Below are 22,949 nucleotides of genomic sequence, written 5' to 3' on the forward strand. Positions count from 1 at the left end.
CAAACACATGTTATAGCATGTATACAAGACTGTCATCACTACTGATCAGGACTAGCCTTGTAGCTGGAGCAAGAGATACAGCAGATAAACAAGTAATTTTGTCATGCCTAGAGCATGATTTGTAAGGGGCTATGTGCACTTGAGTTTGAGACGCCTTTGCTGTAAATTGTTACGGCAAAACGCCCCTTCCCTGCCCTGTTCACTCCACGAAATTGTAGACTGTAGTGTGTCCTTTGCACCCAAAGACGGAGTGTTTACTGGCGTATGGTCCAGTTCTGGGCATGCACAGAGTGCTTTGCGTATGATACACTAAAAAATGGCAGATACCTGTCTTGCTGAATTAGGCCAATAGTGTGTTGCAAAAAACTAGACTCTACATGCAAAACAAATATTTCCCTGCACACAGAAAATACAAATGTGCATATACTGTAAGTCCCCACATATTGCTCTGACACCAATTAATATCAATGGGAGTAAACGTGCTAAAAGTCAGGCATCCTTTAGAGCAGAAGATGAGGCCCACTCTTTTGCATATAAATCACAAAGATCCACACCACCTGTCCCTGCACTGCTTGTGTGCTTGTTACACACACATGTATATGTTGAGAAGTAGATCAAAGGACTGGAGGGACAAGGCAAAGATCATTCATCTCCACGAGTGCAGAAGGTAAGTACCAGTACGGAAGGCGCCAGGTGGTAGGTTGGAGAGTAATTTGTAAAACGCATGTCACTCCTCTCCTCCCTCACTGATCGAGCATTAAAGAGGGTGTGTTTTAGTTTAATCACCATCTGCTCCTGTGGTAAAGCAGGGGCTGAAAATTGGGCGAGTGACCAGACAGCTGGTGTGCCTACCTCAGCCCAGAGATGTACCTAGGTTTTTTTAGTTTGGGGGGGTGGTGATTTAGTGCCCCATTCCATTTTTCACTTAAAGCAGTAGCGTGCAGCCGCACACTATATACTATATACACACTATTTACTTGTTCCTGTTGGCTCTCTCTCAGACCACATCCAGCATCTTTTGGTCGTCTGAAACTGGCACATATTTTTAAAATGCAATTGGCCTATTTCTGAGTGCAGCTCAATCAGCCCCTAGTTATCCCAAGTAGACAACTTGTGCACTTTAGCCACAACAGCATCGTATTTAGTCATAGCACCTTTACAACAGAATCTAAGGCAGTTTGTACAGTTTCCCTGTACACATATGCTGTTACTGAGATAATATTCTAAGCTGTGGTGATAAATAAGAACATCTGTAATCTTTCACTTCTGAAGTTTCATAAAAAGGGATAGTTTTAGAACACAGAGGCTGAACTGAAACAGTAAAGTCATTGTGCTCCATTAACAATATATCTCAAACATCCAATGTTTATTGATTGTTGAAGGCATCAAATACTTTCAGAATTCCCAATTGGTCTATCTTTCAACCCCCTTGGAGCCTTATGATTCTGTAAATTACACATGTCACAGGAAAAAAATTACTTGAAGTCACCTGCTGACAGTGTTTTTCCTAGTCCATTTATAGTCACTCTTGATTTCCACGTTAATGCCATTAGTGTCTTCCAGTGCCATTTTGCACAGAACTTTCGTTTTCACTGTTCTAGTTTTGGAATGTATGTCCGTACATCGTGGAGCTGCATTAGTTGTCACCATCACTTTTCTCTAACAGCCTCACTCCTTTTCTATGTGCAATGAACAATGTAAAAAAAAAGTATCCAGTTAATGTCAGCTGATGATAATCTAGTCATTAGTGACAAAACATTTCCCCCCTATTAAATACATTTATTAGGATGCTGTTATTAATGTCTACTGTACATAAAATGCATTTTTAATACTTACAGCTGCTGATTGCAAACACATGTTCTAGCATGCATACATGATAGTCATCACTATCAGTCAGCACTTACACCTGCCCTGTAGCTGGTGCAGGTGATACGACTGAAAAACACATACCTTTGAGATGCCCAAAACTGCTGCATGTACTCGTTCTAGCACACCCTAACTGTACATTGGCTACTTGCATTCATCTATTCCCCTCTCAGATCCGCACGCTGAAATCGTAGGCTGTCGTAAGGGTCCTTTGCGCTTGAAAATGAATTGGATGTTATTGGGTTCACTGGCGTATAGTCCGGTTCTGGGCAGGAGCAGAGCAATTTCACGTAAAAATATGGCACTTATGTTCCTTAATGATTCGTTTCCAAGGTGCATTACGGCCATACAGCCCAACCAGGGAACAGTCGTACCTGTGGTTTTATTTGCTGCACACTGGACGGCCAGATTTGGTCAATCTGTGGTCAGGACAAACAATGAGATTGCAAGGGCTTCCTTTCAGTTTGGTTGATGACCGCACTCGCATGTCAATGCAATCACTGACTGACCAGATTCTGCAGCCTGCCAAACCCAAATCCCATAACATTTTGAGTAAGCAGAACAATGTTCAAGGTGATCATTGTCACATGGAGTTATGTCTAGCTAATTAGGATAAAAAGGAAAGGCCCAAATATATTGCACGGTGCGTGGGTAGATTTAATTGAATTAAGTGAATAGAGAAAGAAATATCACTAATTGAGACACTTTGATGTGTAAGATTCTTACAATCCCAAATCAGTGCAAAAGAAAGAAAAAAATATTAACCTGATGTAGTATTTTTTTTACCTTAATTTCAAAACAAAACCCCAGTTCCAACCAACTGGAAATTGTATTTTAAATTGAGATTGTCAGCAAAAAGTGAACACTGTGCACTTGAAAGAGGAAAAATGTGTGTGGTGCGCTGCATGCCGCAAAACATATACATTAAGTTAGAGCAAAATGGTTGAATAGACATGCCACATGGTTACTTTTGCACCTCCAGGACTGATCTGTTAGGTCCACATTGAGGCTAACTTCATTAATAGACCATCCATTTCCTATATCTTGGCCTTACACATAAAACATAGACCATTCCCCTTACTGAACTTAAAGATAAAGATCTGAAATCATTTATCATTCAAGTATATAATCTCTTGACTACATATTCTGCTTTGACTCCCTTCTGGGGTAATCCATACTTTCTTCCGGGCATATCCTTTACTAGATTCTCTAACTAGATACAGGTAGATCTCAAAAACCCTGTATATGTATCAAACGAAAGCCAATAGCTCTCTCTCTCTGATATTCTACAGAACATTCTTTCATGCACCCTGAGGCCATTAAAGTTCATCCAAATCAGATATTTCCTATTCTCTCTCTCCCCAAGTTCTTGGAGACCTCACCACCTTTGAGTTAATATGCTGTCACCATCCGATTTGTAAGGGGATGGTGTGGGCCAGTTCCCAAGTACCGGCCACCACACTGGTGTGGTGGCCATCTTTAAATGGACTCTGGCGCCAGAGGGGTTTATACCCGGCACCAGCGGTGTTAAAGTACCAGCGCTAGGCGCGACGGGCATAAGAAACTGTTAAATGTTTAATGTAAATAAAAATGTTTTTTCACGTGTGCGCTACAGCGCTGAGTGGGTAGCACCTAGTGCCGCAGCATTCAATGGGTTAAACCCCGGCGCGCATCGCTGAATGGGTTAACTCCGGCACTAGGCGCCGGGAGTGTAATTATGTGTATTAAATGTAAAATATGTATAAAGTGAATGAAAAATGAATGTATATGTATATTATAAAATAAAAGTACTTACCCTGTCCCTGGCAGTCCAGTGGGGGCTGCAGGAGCAGGCCCTCGCTGGGATTTCCACAGTACCATCCTGGAAGCAATTAGATCCAGGAGGTGCTGGGGGACCCAGGAGGCTAAGTCGCTTGCGGACCTCATAGAGATTCAACTAGCGACAGGGCAGGGACCGCTGCCCTAGGATCTGGCTGCTCTCCCCTGGTACTATTTTCAGCCAGGGGGTAGAGTCAGACCCCGGAGCAAGGTCCCTGGAAGAAAGTTTAGGTGGGAGATTTAAAGATAAATCTCCAGCCTCAGATAGAACGGGCTCGCCCCTCTCCCTGGCAGCTCATGGACAGGGAGGGGAGGGGAAGTACACTTCCCCCTGCCACTAGCTTCTATTGAAAAAAGTGTTACATTTTCTGGGCTTATTCATGTGCAGGCTGCATGAATCAGTCCACGTTGGTTAAAGGGACAAGAGGCTGGATTACCTCCTGCCATGCGAAGTCTCAAAAACTGTTTAAAAAAAGCACTGGTTCCATCTGACCTTCAGATCACTGGTACCTTCAACCAGTGTGAACTGTCCTTATCAGGACACTTGAGCTAATAAACATCACTTTCTTCAAGATCCTGCTTTGACAACTTTCCCTCCTTTATTTCCAGTGACATACAGATTAGACACAACTGTAATCCGTTTCTGGCTGTTCTGAAGTTTGAACCCAGCTTTCTAGTACCACCGCTCTGTCCGCTACCCAGCAGCTCTGGCCAGTGTGATATGTCAGGGTAAGATGTTTCCTGACTCTAGCCCCTGTTACTGAAGAATCTGTGGTCACAGGAGTACTTTCTTCTTTGGTGGTTCTGTCCTGTTATTGCCACTCTCTTGCACACACTACTCAACCTCCTTAACAATATGTTGAAAGCACCAATCCTAAATGACCTTTGGACCATCATTCTATGTTACCTTCCCCAAAGCCTTGGCAAACACTCCAAGAAATTAACGGTCCATATTTGGCTGGAATCTGAAGAAACCCAATACCAATTGCAATGCTAGAACTTATAGAAAAATATATATGGTACATCATGGCAATGGAACAATCACCTGCTGCCCTCATGATTAAGGACATCTTTTAGGGCAAGTTTGGATCCTGTGGTAGTTTGAGGAAGGCCAGAGCCACTCCATATTAATAAATCCTGCATCTTCAGCTCCACAAGGGCGATGAACGAGCCCGTCACCACCTCCCAGTAATATTTATTTATTTATTTTTATCCAATATGTGACCACCTACCAGGGCCATCTCAACAACATTATGGGCACCTGGGCAAAGCAGTGCTCTGGGGCCCTAACTATATAACCACTCACGGGAATAAAAAAGTAAATTATCAATAAAATGAAGTTTATATTTATTGGTACTTGCAACAAAAATCAATGGTTTTAAACATTAAACAGCATGCTGTACAGCTGTGCCTTGATACATGGGTGAATAGTTTTTTTTTTTTTTCTATTGGGTACTGTTTATGGGCCCCCTATACTCATGAGGCCCCCAGGCAACTGCCCAGCGTGCCCAGGGGGAAAGACGGCTCTGCTACCTACCGCAAGTCTTCCGGTTGCTTCCTCTTCTTGTTTTGTATTTATATAGGCTGATGACTAGACCTCTTCCCGTCCCCATCTCTCTCCCACCCCCTCCACCTTTCCCCTTGTTACATGAGTAGAACTCAAGCGTATGCTTTTTATAATGATTTTTTTTATTGTATTGGATATATGCATGTTCAGATTGACACCGGAAACCCAAGGTCTACCGTGTTGTATTCACAATTTAATATGCTTTGTTTTATTGCTTTCATCTGACAAAATAAAGAGTTATCAATAAAGGTAAGACCATAAATTAGGATGTTTATGCTTTGTGTGCCACCTACATTTTACATAAGCCTGTATTTCAGGGGAAATATATTATAAAAATGACTATAAATATCTCTAGTGTGCCTCTAGAATAGGGGTCTTTAACCATTTCTTTTATCATGTGTCGCCTTTTAGCTACAATACAGCTTTTCTTCCCTTGCTCCTGATTCTGCTTGTTTCTATGGGGTATGCTACCCTATATTTAAAACAGTTATATTTTTATACTGCTAAATGCACTGACCGGTTGCTGTAATTAATGTGCCTAAAAACTAAATAGCATTACTTTAGTATGTGGAACTGAATTCTGACGGTAGATTTTTCTCAGGTGAATGTTCTACTAAATTGTAGAGTAATTTATATGTACTATATAATGTAGCCCCCTCTCTCTCTCTCTCTCTCATAGCTTGTTGTTGATGTTTTGTCTTTAATATGGAGTGACAATAAAGAACTTTCCTATAGCACAAGCTTACTCTTTCACACTCTAACAGAGGAATTCAATTGGCCACGTTACTGTAAAAAGTACCGTTATTACACACACTATTACCGTAATAACGGTAATAGTGTTACCGTAATAACGGTAATAGTGCGCTTAAATACCGTTATTACGGTAGATTCAATGCCGGCTTTTTGCTTGCAGCTCCCTGAGCTAATTTTGGGGGAATTGAAACCCCCCCCCCTACGGATCTAACCTAGTGATGACTTTACTCTTGCTGTGCAGGATAAGAAAACACAATTAAATAGCAGTATCAAGGATAAACATTTTAAGCTTCATTTTCTTCCTTATTTTTCTAGAAACATTCTCAGCACTCACTAAATAATAGAAAATGTTTATAGATTGCAAGAACACAGGAAGTTCAACATGAAGTTATTGTCGTGCGTGCCGAAATAATAGCTGTAACTTTGATCTTGTGTACTAGATTTGTGTTTCAAAGGATGTTTATCTTTTTTCTGTAACATTAACAGCAATTCCTTGAATTATTATGCCCAATGACTCCTTGAAAATGTTAACGACGCATTAAAAGAACATTGTATGCATAAAGTGTACACCCATACTTGCCAACTCTCCCACAATATACGGGAGACTCCCGAAATATCCGGGAGACTCCCGAAATTTGGGTCAGTCTCACGGACTACCGGGAGAGCTGGCAAATCTCCCGCATCCCGCTAGTGCCGTGACAAAATGACGCGGTTCGTGGCCTTTTCGCTGCAGTGGCCAAAATGGCGCGTTAAGCAGCACCATGACCCCTCCCACCACGCCCCCTCCCGGAAAGGACTTGCCCAAAGTAGGCAAGTATGTGTACACCAAAAGGACAGATAAACCTTAGCCTTCTGTGTGTACTTCTGGGGGAATTTAGAATACTTATACTGATTTAATTGTTTTCATGCTCTGGATATTATTTAGAAAGGGCAAAAAAAAACCTTGCAGCATAAATACAGCATTTGACACACTGAAAATATTTCTAGATTCAGACGTTTCCATTGGCAGAAGCAAGCAGTGGGGCGGAGTAAAGGCATTCCCACTGAAGTACATAGTAGATGCACCAGTGCGTCTTGTTTTGCAGAGCAGCGCAGAAACGTGATTGCTATAATGAAATAGGGGCTGGGTCTATTTCCAGGTCCGTTACTTGCCACACACAGCCATCAGTTCTTAAAAGGGCTTGAATTCTGCACCAGCTCAAGATTAAAATTATTGGTACCCATAAAGTGGCCCTAGTGTACTGGTTAGGGGCCCACAATACCAAAAGTAAAACAAACAAAAAAATTAACTTTAGTAGCCCCCAAAACACTCGTTCATCACTCTCTATAATGCAAAAATAACATTTTCTCTTTTTATTGATCTTTCAAAATTCAAATGGGAAGATAAACGCAACTGGAAAAATTCTTATTAAAAGATCATTAAAAAAACCTGATTTTAAAGCACACTACACGAACCACAAGTGTCGTCTGTCGTTCATAGTGAATGGAGGATTTGGACTACGACTGATAAAGCTAAAAATAAAAAATAAAAGCGGATTTTTTTTATTTAGTAAAGTGTTGAACGAGGGTTCTGTTTTGGTTTTATTTTTTTAGATTAATGTTTATTTCAAAATTATGTTTTGTTTTTGATATCCGCTGGGATCACTGGAAAAGGCAAATGTTACCGTGGGTCCGCAGGGGGGTCTGGAATAGTCTCAGTGGTTTCATGGGGCTGGTAGCCTCTGGGTTTTTGCTTTATAACTGCACCCGCCATGCGCTGACAAGCCTGGGGCTTGTTTTCACTACAGCAGAGTGAACGCAGCTTCATGGTCTCCCTATTATAGGGGAAAACAGCCCAAACAGGTGGTGGATTTGGATGGGAAGCACATTGACTTTTTATCCGGTTTTTGTTTTTGTTTTTCATTTATTTTACTTAGGACACTGTTCTTCGGGGCTATTTGTTACAGGTGGAGCAACACAAATATATATAGTATATATACTTTACAACATTTGTAACAAAAGTCTACACTTAATAACAATCTCATTGAGATTTCTGTGCAAGGAAAGCAGCTTTACATGATTTCTTATATAAAGGAGTGTATGATTATAGGTTATTTATGAAATTGCTTGTATTCCATATATAAACTCAGTGCTTGGAGAACAATACTCTAAATTACTACCATGGGTAGATTATGTATTTGTGAGAACAGAAACAAGAGTGACTGAAATACATGTTTTGAATCCTGGTTCAGTATGAAGCTACATTTATTTGAAGCTTTATATTTAGCCTGCAGTGCAGGGAATGAAGAAATCGTTCTCAGCTGTGTCTTGATGGGAATCGTGATGGAGCTCTAGTCCCAGAAAGGTCAGTTACAGTCATAGGTATTGCTGCCATTTATGGTTATATTGACTATTCTGGATGTAAAATTTGTGAGTAGCTTATATTGCATTGAAATTGACTGTATTTTTCAGTCATATGAATTATTTACCCATGAACCATTGTACTCCGTCTCACTGCACTTTGATATACACTATTACAATAGCGCAGTATTGGGTGCAAATTGAAGAGATCCAAAACTGATAATGTTGTCTTTGCACCCTCAGTTTGTAAAAGCAGCCTGGTGCCCTATGTAAGGAGCAGTGCAGGTCAATGCAAATAACTGATAATTAACAGCAAGCCCATCAACAAATCCATATAATTGATTAAATTGTGTAAATAACACCAATCTTTTATGTGTGTGTAGTATGTAGGGATGCACAGAATCCAGGATTTGTTTCATAGAAGGGCAGGATGGTAACTTTTAGCCAAGTGGGAATGTCACCCTGGATTACCCTGTGTGTGCCAGAGGTGGGATGCCCAGCACTAGACTCCTTCAGTAGTATTTCTCTCTTATCGGTATCACCCCTATGTGAGCTGTTAATATTTTACATGCAGGTACACCCTCTTCAAAGTATACATTAAAGAAACTACTATGTCTGGGGACAAGAACTTGTGAAAGGATCATAAATAGCACTGGATGGCTTTTAATTTTTTAAGACTTCAAAACTAATTGATGCCAAAATGTTTTTCTGATTTATGTAACTCACCAACCAGAACTATATAGCAGGCATCAGGGTTGATCTATTTGGAATGCAGTTTAAATCAGATATGTTTACGCTGAAAGATCACTATCCTACCCCTTCATCTCTTTCCACTCTAAACTTGTCCTATGCTATCACAAGTCAGTTGTTTGCTTATGTGCTCCTTAAAACCATGGCCCGTTGTACAAAAGTAATTGTGTAATATCTACATAACGTCAAAAAAGAGCGTTTGTGCTGCATGTTTTTACTTTTCGCACATTCTTTGTCCAGTAAATTAACCTTGTTGACCTTTTTCAACACCCCCATCCCCAATCTATAGACACACACACACACACACACACACACACACACACACACACACACACACACACACACACACACACACACACACACACACACACACTGATGTTCTACCTGACACAAATTAAGTAGTTCTTCTGGGAATGCATTCAGTATCATTTTTACACTGAGCAGCTCCTTGCATTTGGGAAGTGTGAAGAGTGGGAATAGAGCATTGTGTTGCTGCAGTGGAGTGGTATAATAGTAGCTAAAGCATATTAATTATTATATGAATTAATATCCATTAGTTTGTTCTACATTGAAGATTTGTTGCTTGTACCGCTAAACATGTAGATGTGCCACAGGCCATCATTTTAAAACCACTTTCTTCAGTAGTAATCATAGCAGTAGTGCAAGCAAGTTTCTGTATATTTACTCTCCTCCACACATGGCGAGTTGACTGGGACATACGCCGCTAAGAGGTGGTGGAACGGGAGATTTACAGCTAGAATGTGCAGCCAACAAATCTGCAACAACTGTGTGATGCTACCATGTCAATATTGGCCAGAATTTCTAAGGACCTTGTTGAATCCATGCCAAAAAGAATTCAGGCTCTTTGGGGCAAAGGGCAGTCTTACCCAGTATTAGAAAGGTGGTCACTGAGTGTATATAATATTGCCAGTTAACAATGGCACTTTATTTAAAATAGACCACTCAATAAAAAGACAAGAACAATGTCTTGAGCAGATAATTATAAATAGGCATGACTCTAGGCAACTACTAGTGACTGTAATCTGTACTCCACTAGATAAGACAAACCAATGGAAAATATAACTGTATAAACAAGTGAATCCAATCAATACTGCTATGTATACCATACATTTAAATCACGTTGCTTGCATGAGGTGATACCATTAGGTTTGTTGCTCTTCCGTTATTTAGTGAGTGTTGTGCATTCCGCTGTAGGACTCCTTGAAGAAGAGCACAGAAGATGTGTCATGCCTCTAGAAAACTCAAATAGTTTTAGTCCTCTTGAAGTTCTGTAACTTTTGCATATATAGGTGATCAGATTAAAATAATGGTAACAAATAGGTGATCACGGTAAAAATTGCAGTAGGACAATCTTGGCTATTGCAGTTTGAGTGTACAGTACAATAGACATGTTTTGTCATCTGTATGCAGTGTCAATCTGACAGCCCATATGGTCTGGATCCCTTTTGAAAAACATCACTGAATTAAAAAAAGAAAAGAAAAAAAGTGTGTCTAATACAACGTAATTAAAACCAATAAAGATGAAGTTAGAGAAATATCCTGACTATCCTTGGTTATGCATGTCAATCAGAGTGCTATTTTTTAATGAGCTTCTGTAATTAATATAAAAGTATGGTGATGTGAATGGTTGTATGCTCAACAAAGTTAGCATCATTTAGCAACCATTAATTGTGTTAATTGTTTGATATTCTTCCCACACATAATTATACATGTAGCAATATTTAGATTATGTCCTTACAAATAACAAAACAAAATGTAATACTAGCTCAGGAAGTTATTATGTTTATTGTTATAATATGTTGTTACAGCTTCTGCTTCACAGAATGACGTGCAGAAGTTACTAACTGATATGCCCATAGAAGGTGTGTTGTACTGGTTCTCTTATCAGAAGGGGCAAAGAGTTTTTTAATTGAAAAAAAAAAAAAACCAAAAAAACCCAGTACCGTTATTATGATGTTAAATGATGATTTTTCTTTGTCTTACTAAATCGCATGTCTGTCTACCAAACAAAGTAAAAATGAAACAAACACATTTCAGATGAATTGGGAGTAGTTAAATGTTTGCTCTTTACTACAGAACTGCAAAAATGTTTTTTACTTTACTAATTACTTTACTTTACTAATATTTTCTTAACAGTTCAGAAAAAACTTCCACGCTCAAGTGTTTAACTCAACAAAAGAGATGTTGTTGTTTGTTTAGAACATAAGCTCAGAAATATAATGTATTGCCTTTTTGCAGAAACCCATTATCAGTCAACCAAAAGTGTTTCATGTTTAACAACAATATAATATGAAGAACAGAAGATTCCAGCCACCTTCTAAATAATTAACAAAGCTCGTGTTCAGTTACCTTCCAGTTTCATAAAATATGTAGAAGCATCAGAGTCTGTATCTGTACTGTGAGGGCTGCTTTTCTGCTCACCAAGGAGGCAGTGAGGTATCAAAATAGTTTAAGAAGGAATTTTAATGAGAAGATTGCAGAGACTCTAAATATGGTCTGGCAGATAACTCTGGTTTACTGCCCAGTCTGCTGTATTAATACATCCACAACACTAAAAACAAAAATGACCCCAAGTCACATGCATGCCTGTGGTTAGTACTCACCTTGACTTACACAATAAATATAGTAATTGAAAATTTCACAGAGAAGTCTTCTTTACCACTAATCTTACAGTACATTAAATATAACGACAAACTCATGATCATATTTACTGACAGTCAACATTTCTTAATGACACATTTATTTAATACTAAAAAGTAGCAGAAAAGTAGTAGTTTATCAGTACAAAGGGGACCAGGCAATAATGTGTTTATAACCTTATTCATGCCCAAGGTGCTGTGTGTAATGTAAGTGTAAGGAAGATTACCTATTTTAAAGAGAGCTTTTTTGATTTTACCGACGGGCAACAATTTTACCGGATGTCATTAAGGACAATTGGCAACCATGATGGCATCATCTCTAGACAAAGTGAATATCATCATTTTTATTATTATTTTTTTTAATTTACATGTGACAACCAGTTTCTTTTACGAACCATTGAGGGGCTTTGGGTACACACTGGTGCAGTAATGCAACGATCACTGGGAAATGTGGCAGTGTGTATTCTGCCCTCACGGCCAGCAGTATAGTAGATCTCTATAGAGTGTGCAGAGTCACAGTCTTTTCAGCAGGTGGTTATGAGAGAAGATCACAGATCTGAATGTAATCCGTGTATAATGTGTACACACAAATCTGCATGCTCATCGGGGCTTTCAGTCGTTGGTAAAATCGTTACAGAAATCGCATCTGCAGTAATTTTCTATATTATGTACCAAGCTTAAGTCATAATTTTCTTTTTAGTAGACTCAAAATATATTCTTTATAAGGTTGTTATTTAATTGGTTTTATTCTTGTAATGAAATGTTACATGAATTTAAACTGACAAAGGGGCAGTAAAATTAAATGTATCATCATTATTATTTATTAAATGTAAACACCATTAACTAACAAATACGTATTGTAGGCATACTAAGAATGGTGGTAGTCGGCATATAGATGCTGACTACCATGACAACACTTACCCCGACATGATGACTCTGAAGGGCTCCTTTCCAACGAGGATCGATGACGACTGCTGTGGGCAGCAACTGCAACTGATCCTGATGAAGGAAGAATCCGGCACGACTTGATGACGTCACTTACATCCACGACGCTGTTATCGCTGCTGTTAAAGAGGTAATGTAAGTATGCCCCCATGGACAATATACAAAGCTTTGTAAAGTAAATTGACCTTGGGCGCATACTTACATTATCCCCTTAGCAGCGATAACAGCGTTGCGGATTGTAAGTGACGTCATCAAGTCGCGCCGGATTCTTCATTCATCGGGATCGGTTGCAGTCGCTGCCCACAGCAGTCGTCATCGATCCTCGTCGAAAAGGAGCCCTTCGGAGTCGTCATGTTGGGGTAACTATTGTCGGATTAATCAGTGTAATTATAACATACCCCACCCCTAATGAAAGGGAGCGCTAAGCACAGGATTTAGTTGTTTAATAGCAACATATTTTATTATACTTTTTTATTGCTCACAAATATATTTAGCCCAAAGTTCCAGTTTCTTTACAAAATAAGCAGCTTGTCCCACTGTCACATGCAAGAAATCATCCTGACAGACTGGGATGAATTGGAGCAGTGTCGAATTCCATGGCCCTTTTTTCTACAGATGCCACCACTGGTTAAGTTACATTGTCTCAAAGAATATCGTTAGTACTGTCTCCACTAGCAGCCTGCAAACACTCCAGGAATGTGGCGTCCTCAATAATAATTTGTAGCTCTTTTGCTCAGCTAAAGTTGAAATCAAAGAAACTTTATCAAAACAGAACAGAAATGATTGGACTCGCTTTAGTGTTAGGCGGTTTAAAATATGTGAGCTGCGTATAAATGAGCTTTAAACTGAAAGCCTGGAATTTTACTAGATACCATTAGCATCACTGCATGGCCAGAACGCTCCATATGTGCACACATTTATTTTATATGTCTGAAAATAAAAAGATTGAAGTATAATTTAAATGTGAACTGGAGCCAGTGCATGATGAGTATGTGATTAATGTTTCAACATGCAGTATGTGAGTATTTTCTATCCACCTATTTAAACATAGCCATATGTCATCTGACCAAGTTAAAGTTGGGCTGTAGCTGCTTGTGAATAGCTTTTGTTAGGAACAGAAGACAGTAGGACAATATAAACATTGTTTAGTAATATATATGTATAGAGTAATCTTATTGAAACCCTTCATACCCCCTCACCCCATTATATAAACACACATAAATTGATAACACAATTACACTTTAGTACACAATTAAGTATAATGAGACTTCATAGGTAGAAAATTATATTTGAATACAGGCAGTATAACGGATACAATAATTATATAACACTGTTAGAAAAGCAGAATAGCATTATTAGAGCAAAGTAGAGACATCAATGAAAAGTAGCTGTAAACTTTTTGGGGGCAATTTGGCAATTTTATCAGATCTGTATCTGCTGCGGTCCCACTGTCATCGTACGCAAAAATAGTCCCCCATAGATTTCTAGATGGACTGCGATGTTGCCTGATTTACCAAGTTCTGAGAAATGTTTTTAGATCCTGTCCCAGATGGCTAACACCATTAACTATTGAAGCCTATGGAGAAAGCATTGCGATAGAGGGATCTTCGGATCCCTCCCTACAGCTTACCTGCTCTCCCCAGTCTGCTTACTTTAAATCTCTGGTTACTATCGCAAAGTCCCAGGATGATTTTTTTTGTTAAATGGGCCCGAAAAATCATCGCAATGATGACAGATGATAATTAGCAGGGCAAAACCTTGGTAATTAATAAATGTGCCCTTTTGGTGAGATCCTTGATGATGGCTAGTATGTAATGAAAAGCTCCTGCTCACCCAACTGGCACAGTTCAGTCAAAAGCATGTTGCCTCCATGTTTCTCGTAATACTGATGACAATAGGAACCCACAATCTGGCTGCCTTCGACTCAGTCCACTGATGAGGGACTGCAGAAACCACAATTCTCATGCCCCTGACTCTAGCTTTATTAGATCTAAACCTATCTCAAGCTTAAACCAAAGACATGACACACAATGAACATCAGTCCAAGCAACTAAAACCCTAGTCCAACCTTGAGTCCTAACCAAAAACCTTGCCCAGTGTCTAAACCTACTGTTAGGAGACCTCTGGTCTCATCACTTTCTCTCAGCAACAATTGTGTAGATAATGGGCTAATGTCAATTACTTAAATAAGTTGTTTTTTTTTTTCTTTATTAACTAAAAGTGTCTCTCCCATTTACCTCAATTGGTAGAACAGAAATTCAATGTCCCCAGAAATTCAACCATGTCGGCACCAATACCTATCTCTTTTGCAACGCAGATTCCCTGGAGAATGAATAGATTGTCAGTGCACAGTGCTTCTACCATTTGGGGGCAAGTGGGTTAATTGCTTCAAGAAAAGTCACACTTTATCTTTAAAGGCTGTTAGCATGTTCTTGAAACCTGAATTTTCTCATAATTAATTTACTGGGATTTGATGCTATACATTTCAATATTGGTATTTACATTATTTGGTGACATTCCTACAGCATTCATCACTTACCAAGTTTGTTAAATTATAGGTGGTCTTTAGTCAAAATGGCTTTATTACAACACAGTTTACACTTCTGCTACCAAACTAACTTGTATACATTTCATGTTTGTGTATTATTGATTTTTGTAGGTCAGTAAATATGTATTGTCCTTTGTTTTATATCACTTATGAAATATGACACAGAGAATGCTGGGAGTTATAGTTCAGTGACAGTTGTAGAAAATGCTTTATGTGAACTAAGTTTTAAACCCTTTCTAAGACCTTTATTTAGATTTGGCTCAGAGCTGTTCCTTTAATCTAATTCTATATATTTGGCTCATTTTCTGTGATTTCCTTTGGAATCCACAAGTTCTGCTTGAACAAGCGCTTCAGTGTTCTGTTTCTATGAAATGCTGCAAATCTTCCTTTTTTAGTTCTGTTTAAATACTAGTTATATTCACCATATGGCAGTGAAATAAGGTTGTAGTACTTTAAACAGGTAAAGTTGTTTCTGTGTCACCACAAACGCATCAAAGTAATAAAACTAAAGATTGTGAGTGTTTTTTTTAGAAAGGTGCCTTATTTTATGGTTTACCTAAAGTACAGAAATTAGGGTGGGCTTCTGGCCGTCTTACTCCCCGCACAGTGAGTGCTGGTTGGTACACACTGTGAGAATACCTGTTGCAAGGCAAACATACATAATTTCTGACAGTTTGCTATGTATTTCAACTACTTACTATAAAGGCCTACACTCTTGTCCGCAGACAGTTGAAATAAAGGCAGGCCCGTTGTCCCTTAACTTTCCAGAGCCGTAGACTAGATTAGTGAGGATCAATGCAATGAAGAAGGAAATATTCAATACAATACATCATGTTTTCCAACCTTTGAATAGTGAATTCCGGGAGATCCCGGGCAGGGGGCATGGTTGGAGGGCGTGAAGGGGTGGGGCGCGGTCAATCACTTAATTTTGATCCCTCCCCAGCGACAAAAACGGCATTTTGTTGAGGGGGCGGGGCCAAAATGGAGAGTAAATTTCAGTATGCAGGATATTTGCCTGCTCTCCCAGGAGTCCGGTTTTCAGGAGTCGCCCGGACCATTCGGGAGAGTTGGCAAGTATGCAATATATAGAAATCTCAATCTGGATGGCAAGTAGTTCTTTGCACCTTTTGTACCTCATGTACCAGTGTCTGCACAATGAGTGCAAAGCTATAGGGAGAAGTAAGATAGACTGTAAGCTTGGGAGTGGGGCCCTTTTACCTCTCTGTTTATATATATTACCCAATATTGTTTTATTTCTGTGTGTGTTCCCAATTGGCTGGCCCTATATAAATGTTGATGATATCCACATTTGGGGTACCAAGAGAGTAGGATTGCTTTGTGATTGGTAAAAAACAAAAAATTAATACACTGCTCGCTCGCAGGCTTCAAAACAAACGGACTCGTAATCGCATAATGTCCATTAAGGATGAAGCACAGCAGTCATTATACGACCCACAATCTGTAGCTGATAGATTCAGTGCCTACTACACTTTGTTATATAATCTCCCCCTGCCGACAGACTCCCCAGATATTCTTCACACCCAGACACGAGACGTTCTTCAGACTTGTTCCCTCCCCCGCCTTACTGCAGCAGAACTTTCAATCTTAAACCCTGAAATCACAATAAAGGAGATTAAAACGACCATTAAGACCCTAAGAAATTCGTCAGCTCCAGGCCCAGATGGCCTTACGGCAATATATTATAAAAAATTTGCCTCTGATCTTGCACCTGTGCTCCTCTCGCTTTTTGAAACAATTTTGAATGGTAAGAACTTTGAAAGGGACACCACCAGGGCGGACGTTATTGTTATAGCTAAAGAGGGACGAGACCCTAGTCGTTGTGAAAGCTATCGACCAATTTCACTACTAAACGTGGACCTAAAGCTATTTGCCAAATTACTAGCGAACAGACTAGCCAGAGTGATTCCCGCCCTAGTCCACCCGGACCAGGTGGGTTTTAACCCTGCTAGACTAGGAGCCGACAATACTAGGCGAGCTATTGATCTAATTGAAATAGCAAATCGGGCCCAGGTTCCTGCTCTGGTGGTGTCTCTTGATGCAGAAAAGGCGTTTGACAGGGTCTCATGGCCTTTTATGAGAGCCACCTTGGGTGCAATGGGGTTCAAAGGCCGTCCCTCTATCATAATCCCTCATCTACGGTCATAGCCAATGGCGCCGCGTCGTCTCCGTTCTGTTTTACAAATGGTACTCGACAGGGCTGCCCACATCTCTTGGCTCGGCCGCATGGCGGCGGTAAAAATTAACCTCTTGCCAGGAATTCTTTATTTGTTTCAAACCCTACCTGTTCGAGTACCCTCTCTTGCGCTACAGACCCTCCAGAAGCAAATTACCAGATTTGTTTGGGGCGGGCAGACGACCCCGTGTGCGGGCTTGCACGCTCTTCTGACGAAACTCAGAGGGGGGGGGGGGTGGGCCTCCCAAACATCTCCAAATACTATAATGCTGCACACTTGACCCAACTAGTTTTATTTCACTACCCATCTTCCACAAGGCTCTGGGTAGACATTGAGGCTACTTTTTTGCACTTACTCTCGCCCTATACATTACTTTGGATATCAATCAAACATAGACCGCCACTCTCTTTACTCTTATCCACCACCCGTTTCTCCCTCCAGATATGGGACTACAGTACTCGCACGTTTCAACTAATAAAAAATTCGGAAGCTATATTCCCACTGTGGAACAATCCAGCCTTTCCACCAGGACAACAACACTCCTCTTTCCACCACTGGTCCCAACGGGGTCTAAGATTCATTACTGACATAGCGCCTATGAGGATATTTCCTGAATTTTCTGACTTACAACGACGATAGGACATCCCCCATGACCGTTTCTACCAATACCTTCAGTTAAGACATCTATATCAATCAATCCCAACTCTTAAGCTTATATACCAACGTACACCTTTAGAAACTTTTTGCAGAGGTAAATCCCTCCCTACTGGTTTAATCTCTACTTTTTACAGCATCATGGTGGCATTTCATCTACCTGCCAAAGATCGCTATGAGCTGAAGTGGGAAAATCGTGGCGTTGAACTAGAGGTAGAGGAGTGGGCTAAGATCAGGTCACGAGTCGCTAAGAGCTCTATCTGTGTACGTACCAAAGAGAACTCGTATAAGCTCTTATATAGATGGTATTTAGTTCCAACCCGCTTGAAAGCCATATATCTTGATTCCTCTAGCTTATGCTGGAGATTATGTGGACAGGAAGGCTCATTCCAACATATTTGGTGGTCCTGCCCGGGACTTGTGGAATTCTGGCGGAAAATTCACAATCTAATCAATACAGTCACCTCTGTAAAACTTCCCCCTTGCCCCCTCATACTCGCTACTACATAGGCCTATACCAGACGTTAGCAAATATACAATTGCGCTTGTGGGCCATATACTCAATACAGCCAAATGTGCAATAGCAGCAAAATGGAAGCATCCGGAATCCCCTTCACTGCCTGAAATTATCAATAGAGTATGGCAGACCTATAGCTGTGAACACATTACAAGCATTCTCAATGACCGTCCCAATAAATTTCGAGCGATTTGGGACCCTTGGCTCGCCTCCTATGGTGCAGAACAGCCAAGGCCCGAATAGATTGGAAACCGATGAATATAGTATCAGAAGACGTTCAATATACGGTTTATACCTGTTATACATTTAGAAGCCAATCCAGGTGCCCCTTCTCCTTCCCCCTCTCACCACACTAACATTTTTTCCTTTTCCTTTCCCCTTCCTCTCCTTGTCCCCTGCCCTCTCTCTTTTTTCTTTTTCTTTCTCTGTTCTTACTTTTATTGGCGAAGTTCATATTGTTTTTCTCATTCGCAATGTATCTGTTGTTTGATCAATGTAACTTAACCTTTACACTGTTTAAAAATTGAAAAATCTCCCTAATAAAATATGTTTAAAAAAAAATAAAAATGAGCAGAGCAGCGGTAAAACAAAAAAGATGCAAATTTACAGTGCCCCTCACTATCATCTGTGACCCCCAGGGGGTTACAGAGCTGGTTGCAGCATATGTTCCTTAGTGATGGGCTGAGCAGGAATAAGTTGTGTATTGAATACTAAAACAAAACTAAACAAATATTGAACTGTGATCAGAAAAGAGGAATCCCATTATCTTCCAACTACTCATGACACCTGTTTATCAGAAAATTTGATTTTTATGGTCCTGTATGTTTAAGGGGCTTCTAGAAAGTTAGAAATGGGAATGAGATGTGTCTGCTCAAGGTTTGGAGACCATGGTTTGGTCTACTTTAGCTAATGTTAGTCTAAAGGCTATCTGCAAGTTGCCCAATTCACAGCATCCCACCATAGGTCCAACTCTGGCAGACTGGTGCAGACGCTAATGTTTGTCTCCTCTCATATCTTGCCTCTGATACCCTTGTTTGCCAACCCTGAATTTCCACAAGGGTCTATCTCTTAAGGCTTTCAGTCTGTGGACTAAGGCTGGGGTTGTGCATGATGGCCAGCTGGGGACCTCCTCGGGTGCTTTCTCATTTGCCAATATCCAAACTAAGTGGTTGCTGCCAAATTCCAAAAATATGTCGTTCTCTCCAGATAACCATTTTCTAATTTCAGTTAATGTTCATAAATATTATTAACAATATTTCGAACTCCATCTTTTTGGCTCCTCAATAAGACAACTATGCCAATATCCCAATGCAATAAATCACCTTTGAATAATCTTAGTTGCGCTGCAAAAGCAATAATCTCGGTACATTGGCAGTCTCTTATGAACATTAAAAAAGTGGATAGCTAGGATAGAATATTTCCCGAGTATGGATGACATTACCAATTTGATTATTGTGCCACCTGGAGCAGCTGGTTAGAGTTCACTGACTCTGGACTACATACCACCAATCCGCCCCATCCCGAGATGATTGAATATAGTAATTATAATTATTATAGTCCGCAATTATCTACTCTATGTACCTTGGTTAATTTCCAGAGACTTTGGACCCTATACTACCACTCATGAAACGCCTTTCCATTCCATCCCTGTTTGTTATTCTATTTGTGTTCCTTATGCCATCATTCTTTATCAAGTAGAAGACACTGAGTGATTCCTCCCAATATACCCGTTTCCTTTTTTTATTGTTGTTGATGTTACAAGCAAGGTATACTTGTAGCATTGACCTGACACTTTGTTATACTGCCTTATGTTCTAGCTTATTATGTTAAGTTCATGGTGTATTACCAAAGCATTGTAGCGCTGTCTCACACTTATTCTGTTACCTCTTTGGCACTTTGGTCCGTGTGCGGTATGAGTTTACCTCTTTTTGATAAAAATATATTTTACACAAAACAAAACTGCTATGTGATGAAAGTGATACCAATAGATCATTGCCAGTACAAATCCATGACGTGGTCTAATGGACTAAAAAAACACAACATGCACCGTGACATCCGGTGATGCTGTCATCAAAGACCTTTTCTCAACTCAAATAAAATAAATCTCCTTAATAATAAAATTTGAGAAATCAGGTTAGTTTAGTATTGAACAGCTGATTTTCCTTTTAACATCTGTAAAATACATAATAAACTGGATAAAGATTCCACAAGTCTCTCTACATGTACCAGTGTTTTGCAATACATTTTTAGATATGATTTTTTTACCTATTCATAGTACTATTGACCTTTCAGGACAATTAGTGATTGTTAATGGCTATCACCTTAGACCTCCTAATCTCAATTTGCAAATACAAAATCTATCTAAATCATTCAATATTTTGTTTATCCACAGGCAAACTGAAGTCCCTTCCATTTAAACCTGCGGAATCAAGATGAATACAGGTATGACATATTAGCATATGCAATCTATGTATTCATGACAGTATTCACTCATGATAGATGGCACAAATAGATAACATAATTATATTCCCACAAGTATCTGGTACAGTATGTCAGTGAACCCATCCAGTTCCTGACATTTGTTCAAGTTTTTAAAAAGGCTACAGTAACATGGAGCTCTCCAGCTGTTTTGGAGCTATTATTCCCAATCGGAGACTCATAGGTTGCCAATAAGTGGACTGTACTGTTCCTTTTAATCACATAATTCAGGCTCGCCAAAGTACAGAATTTATGTTTTTAAAAGCATTAAATATTTTAACAGCGTACAGGTAAAATAAATTGACCTAGCTTTTCAGACACATTTTATGTGTTACAGAATCGGTGCCAGCCATGTAATTTGTCATGGGGAAACAAATCATAATTTTAAAGAACTTGTCACTTCTAGGAAGCAATTGTGACTGATTTTGTTTCACTAGGGCTTTAGTGCCAGAAGTGTCAGCATTGTCATGGTGTTATTATCATTTCTGTTGTAATGTTATACAACTTTATAGATTAATGCTATTTAAACACATTAATTCTTCTCCTAAGGGCATTACTTATGACAGGATGAAAGAAAATGTGATGGGATATATATGAATCCTTTGAAAATGTGTTGTGTCTCTAATAATTATTCTTTTTAAAGATACCCATGCATTGGCAAATCCATGTGTGGTATATGAAATAGAGACATTTGGCCAGAGAGTGGCCAACACAGCTGTCAGTTCACAGCCATCATGCCTCCACCATTTCTATCAGACCCAATCAACAGCTACAAGTTTTCTGACCAATTAAATTGTCAGTGTAGCATTTTATATTGGAACTGTCTGCAAGTTGCAGCGTGTATAGGCCCAAAATTACTGCTGATCCAATCAGCACCTGACAGCTGTTTATCGGGACTGGCAGGAAGTAATGAAATGACCATATAGTCCAAATTAATCACATAGATCTCTGAGTATCCAAAATGAAGATAGTTTGGGCTGAGTGTCTGGATCTGTCCATGGGCCCTCTTAAACAACCACTATAAAAGGTATTTTTTCTTTCTTCCTTAAGAATACAGGCATTAAAATTGACTGTATATTAGACTGACATATGAACATTAATGCTTTGATTGTTGTGTATCTATCTGCACACACAAAAATTTGGTCCTTGAAATGTGACTAGTCCGGTTAATCTGCTAGTGTAGATCTTTTAAACTATAACTCCTAGCATACTCTGCTAGATGCCCAAGGCATGAAGTGTGTATTGTACTTTTGAATTGTTCCATATTGTTCCTATCATTTATATAGCAGTGTTGTTTTTTGGAATGTAAATTTCCTAAAAACAAAAAACGAGCAGCAATGTCAACACAATTTGATAGCTGAACACATCTGGAGGTGAAGTGTAATGGCTGCATTTTCCTTTCAGTAATCTTCTGCTAAGGGCTTCCATCTCCAGCTTATCGGTTACTGTGCACAGATTTTACTGCAAATTCTCCAGGCTCATACCTAGATTTATACGTGAAATTATATCCTATAAACAGTCTTTGTATTTGACAATAACTGGCATTCATGATCTTCTCTGCTGCAGGCCAATTAGGTTACATCTATCTTCACCATAAAGATGTGGGAAGGGTGACACTTAATGTTCTGCTGCTGCCTCTTCTGCACTACTTTCTAAAACTGGAGCACCTATGGCGCTTGATGTTTGCAGAGTCATCGCCATTTATTTATTTCTGGGTGCCAAATGCAGTAAAATTGTTATATAAACCTTGTCCTAGTAATCCTAATAATTCTGTGTCATCGGGAGTGTGAAACCTAGGATAATTTACATTTCTTATTCAGTTACTAGTGTGAAAAACTAGGGACTGTTCTTGCTAAAA

The 22,949-nt window shown here is 39.5% G+C and overlaps 1 protein-coding gene across 10 annotated transcripts in view; it reads left to right on the forward strand.

Annotated features, from left to right (window-relative positions):
• The window catches only part of SORBS2 (sorbin and SH3 domain containing 2), a 242,241-nt gene that overhangs the window by 108,226 nt on the left and 111,066 nt on the right, over positions 1-22,949 (forward strand). For all 10 annotated transcript variants that reach the window (XM_075196778.1, XM_075196786.1, XM_075196802.1 and 7 more), the window contains exon 3: positions 21,006-21,055. In XM_075196778.1, the coding sequence (XP_075052879.1) occupies positions 21,046-21,055 (10 nt within the window). In that variant the 5' untranslated portion in view covers positions 21,006-21,045. The remainder of the gene's footprint in view (positions 1-21,005; positions 21,056-22,949) is intronic.

The sequence above is a fragment of the Mixophyes fleayi genome, chromosome 1, assembly GCF_038048845.1.
Source record: "Mixophyes fleayi isolate aMixFle1 chromosome 1, aMixFle1.hap1, whole genome shotgun sequence".
NCBI classification, from domain to species: Eukaryota; Metazoa; Chordata; class Amphibia; order Anura; family Limnodynastidae; genus Mixophyes; species Mixophyes fleayi.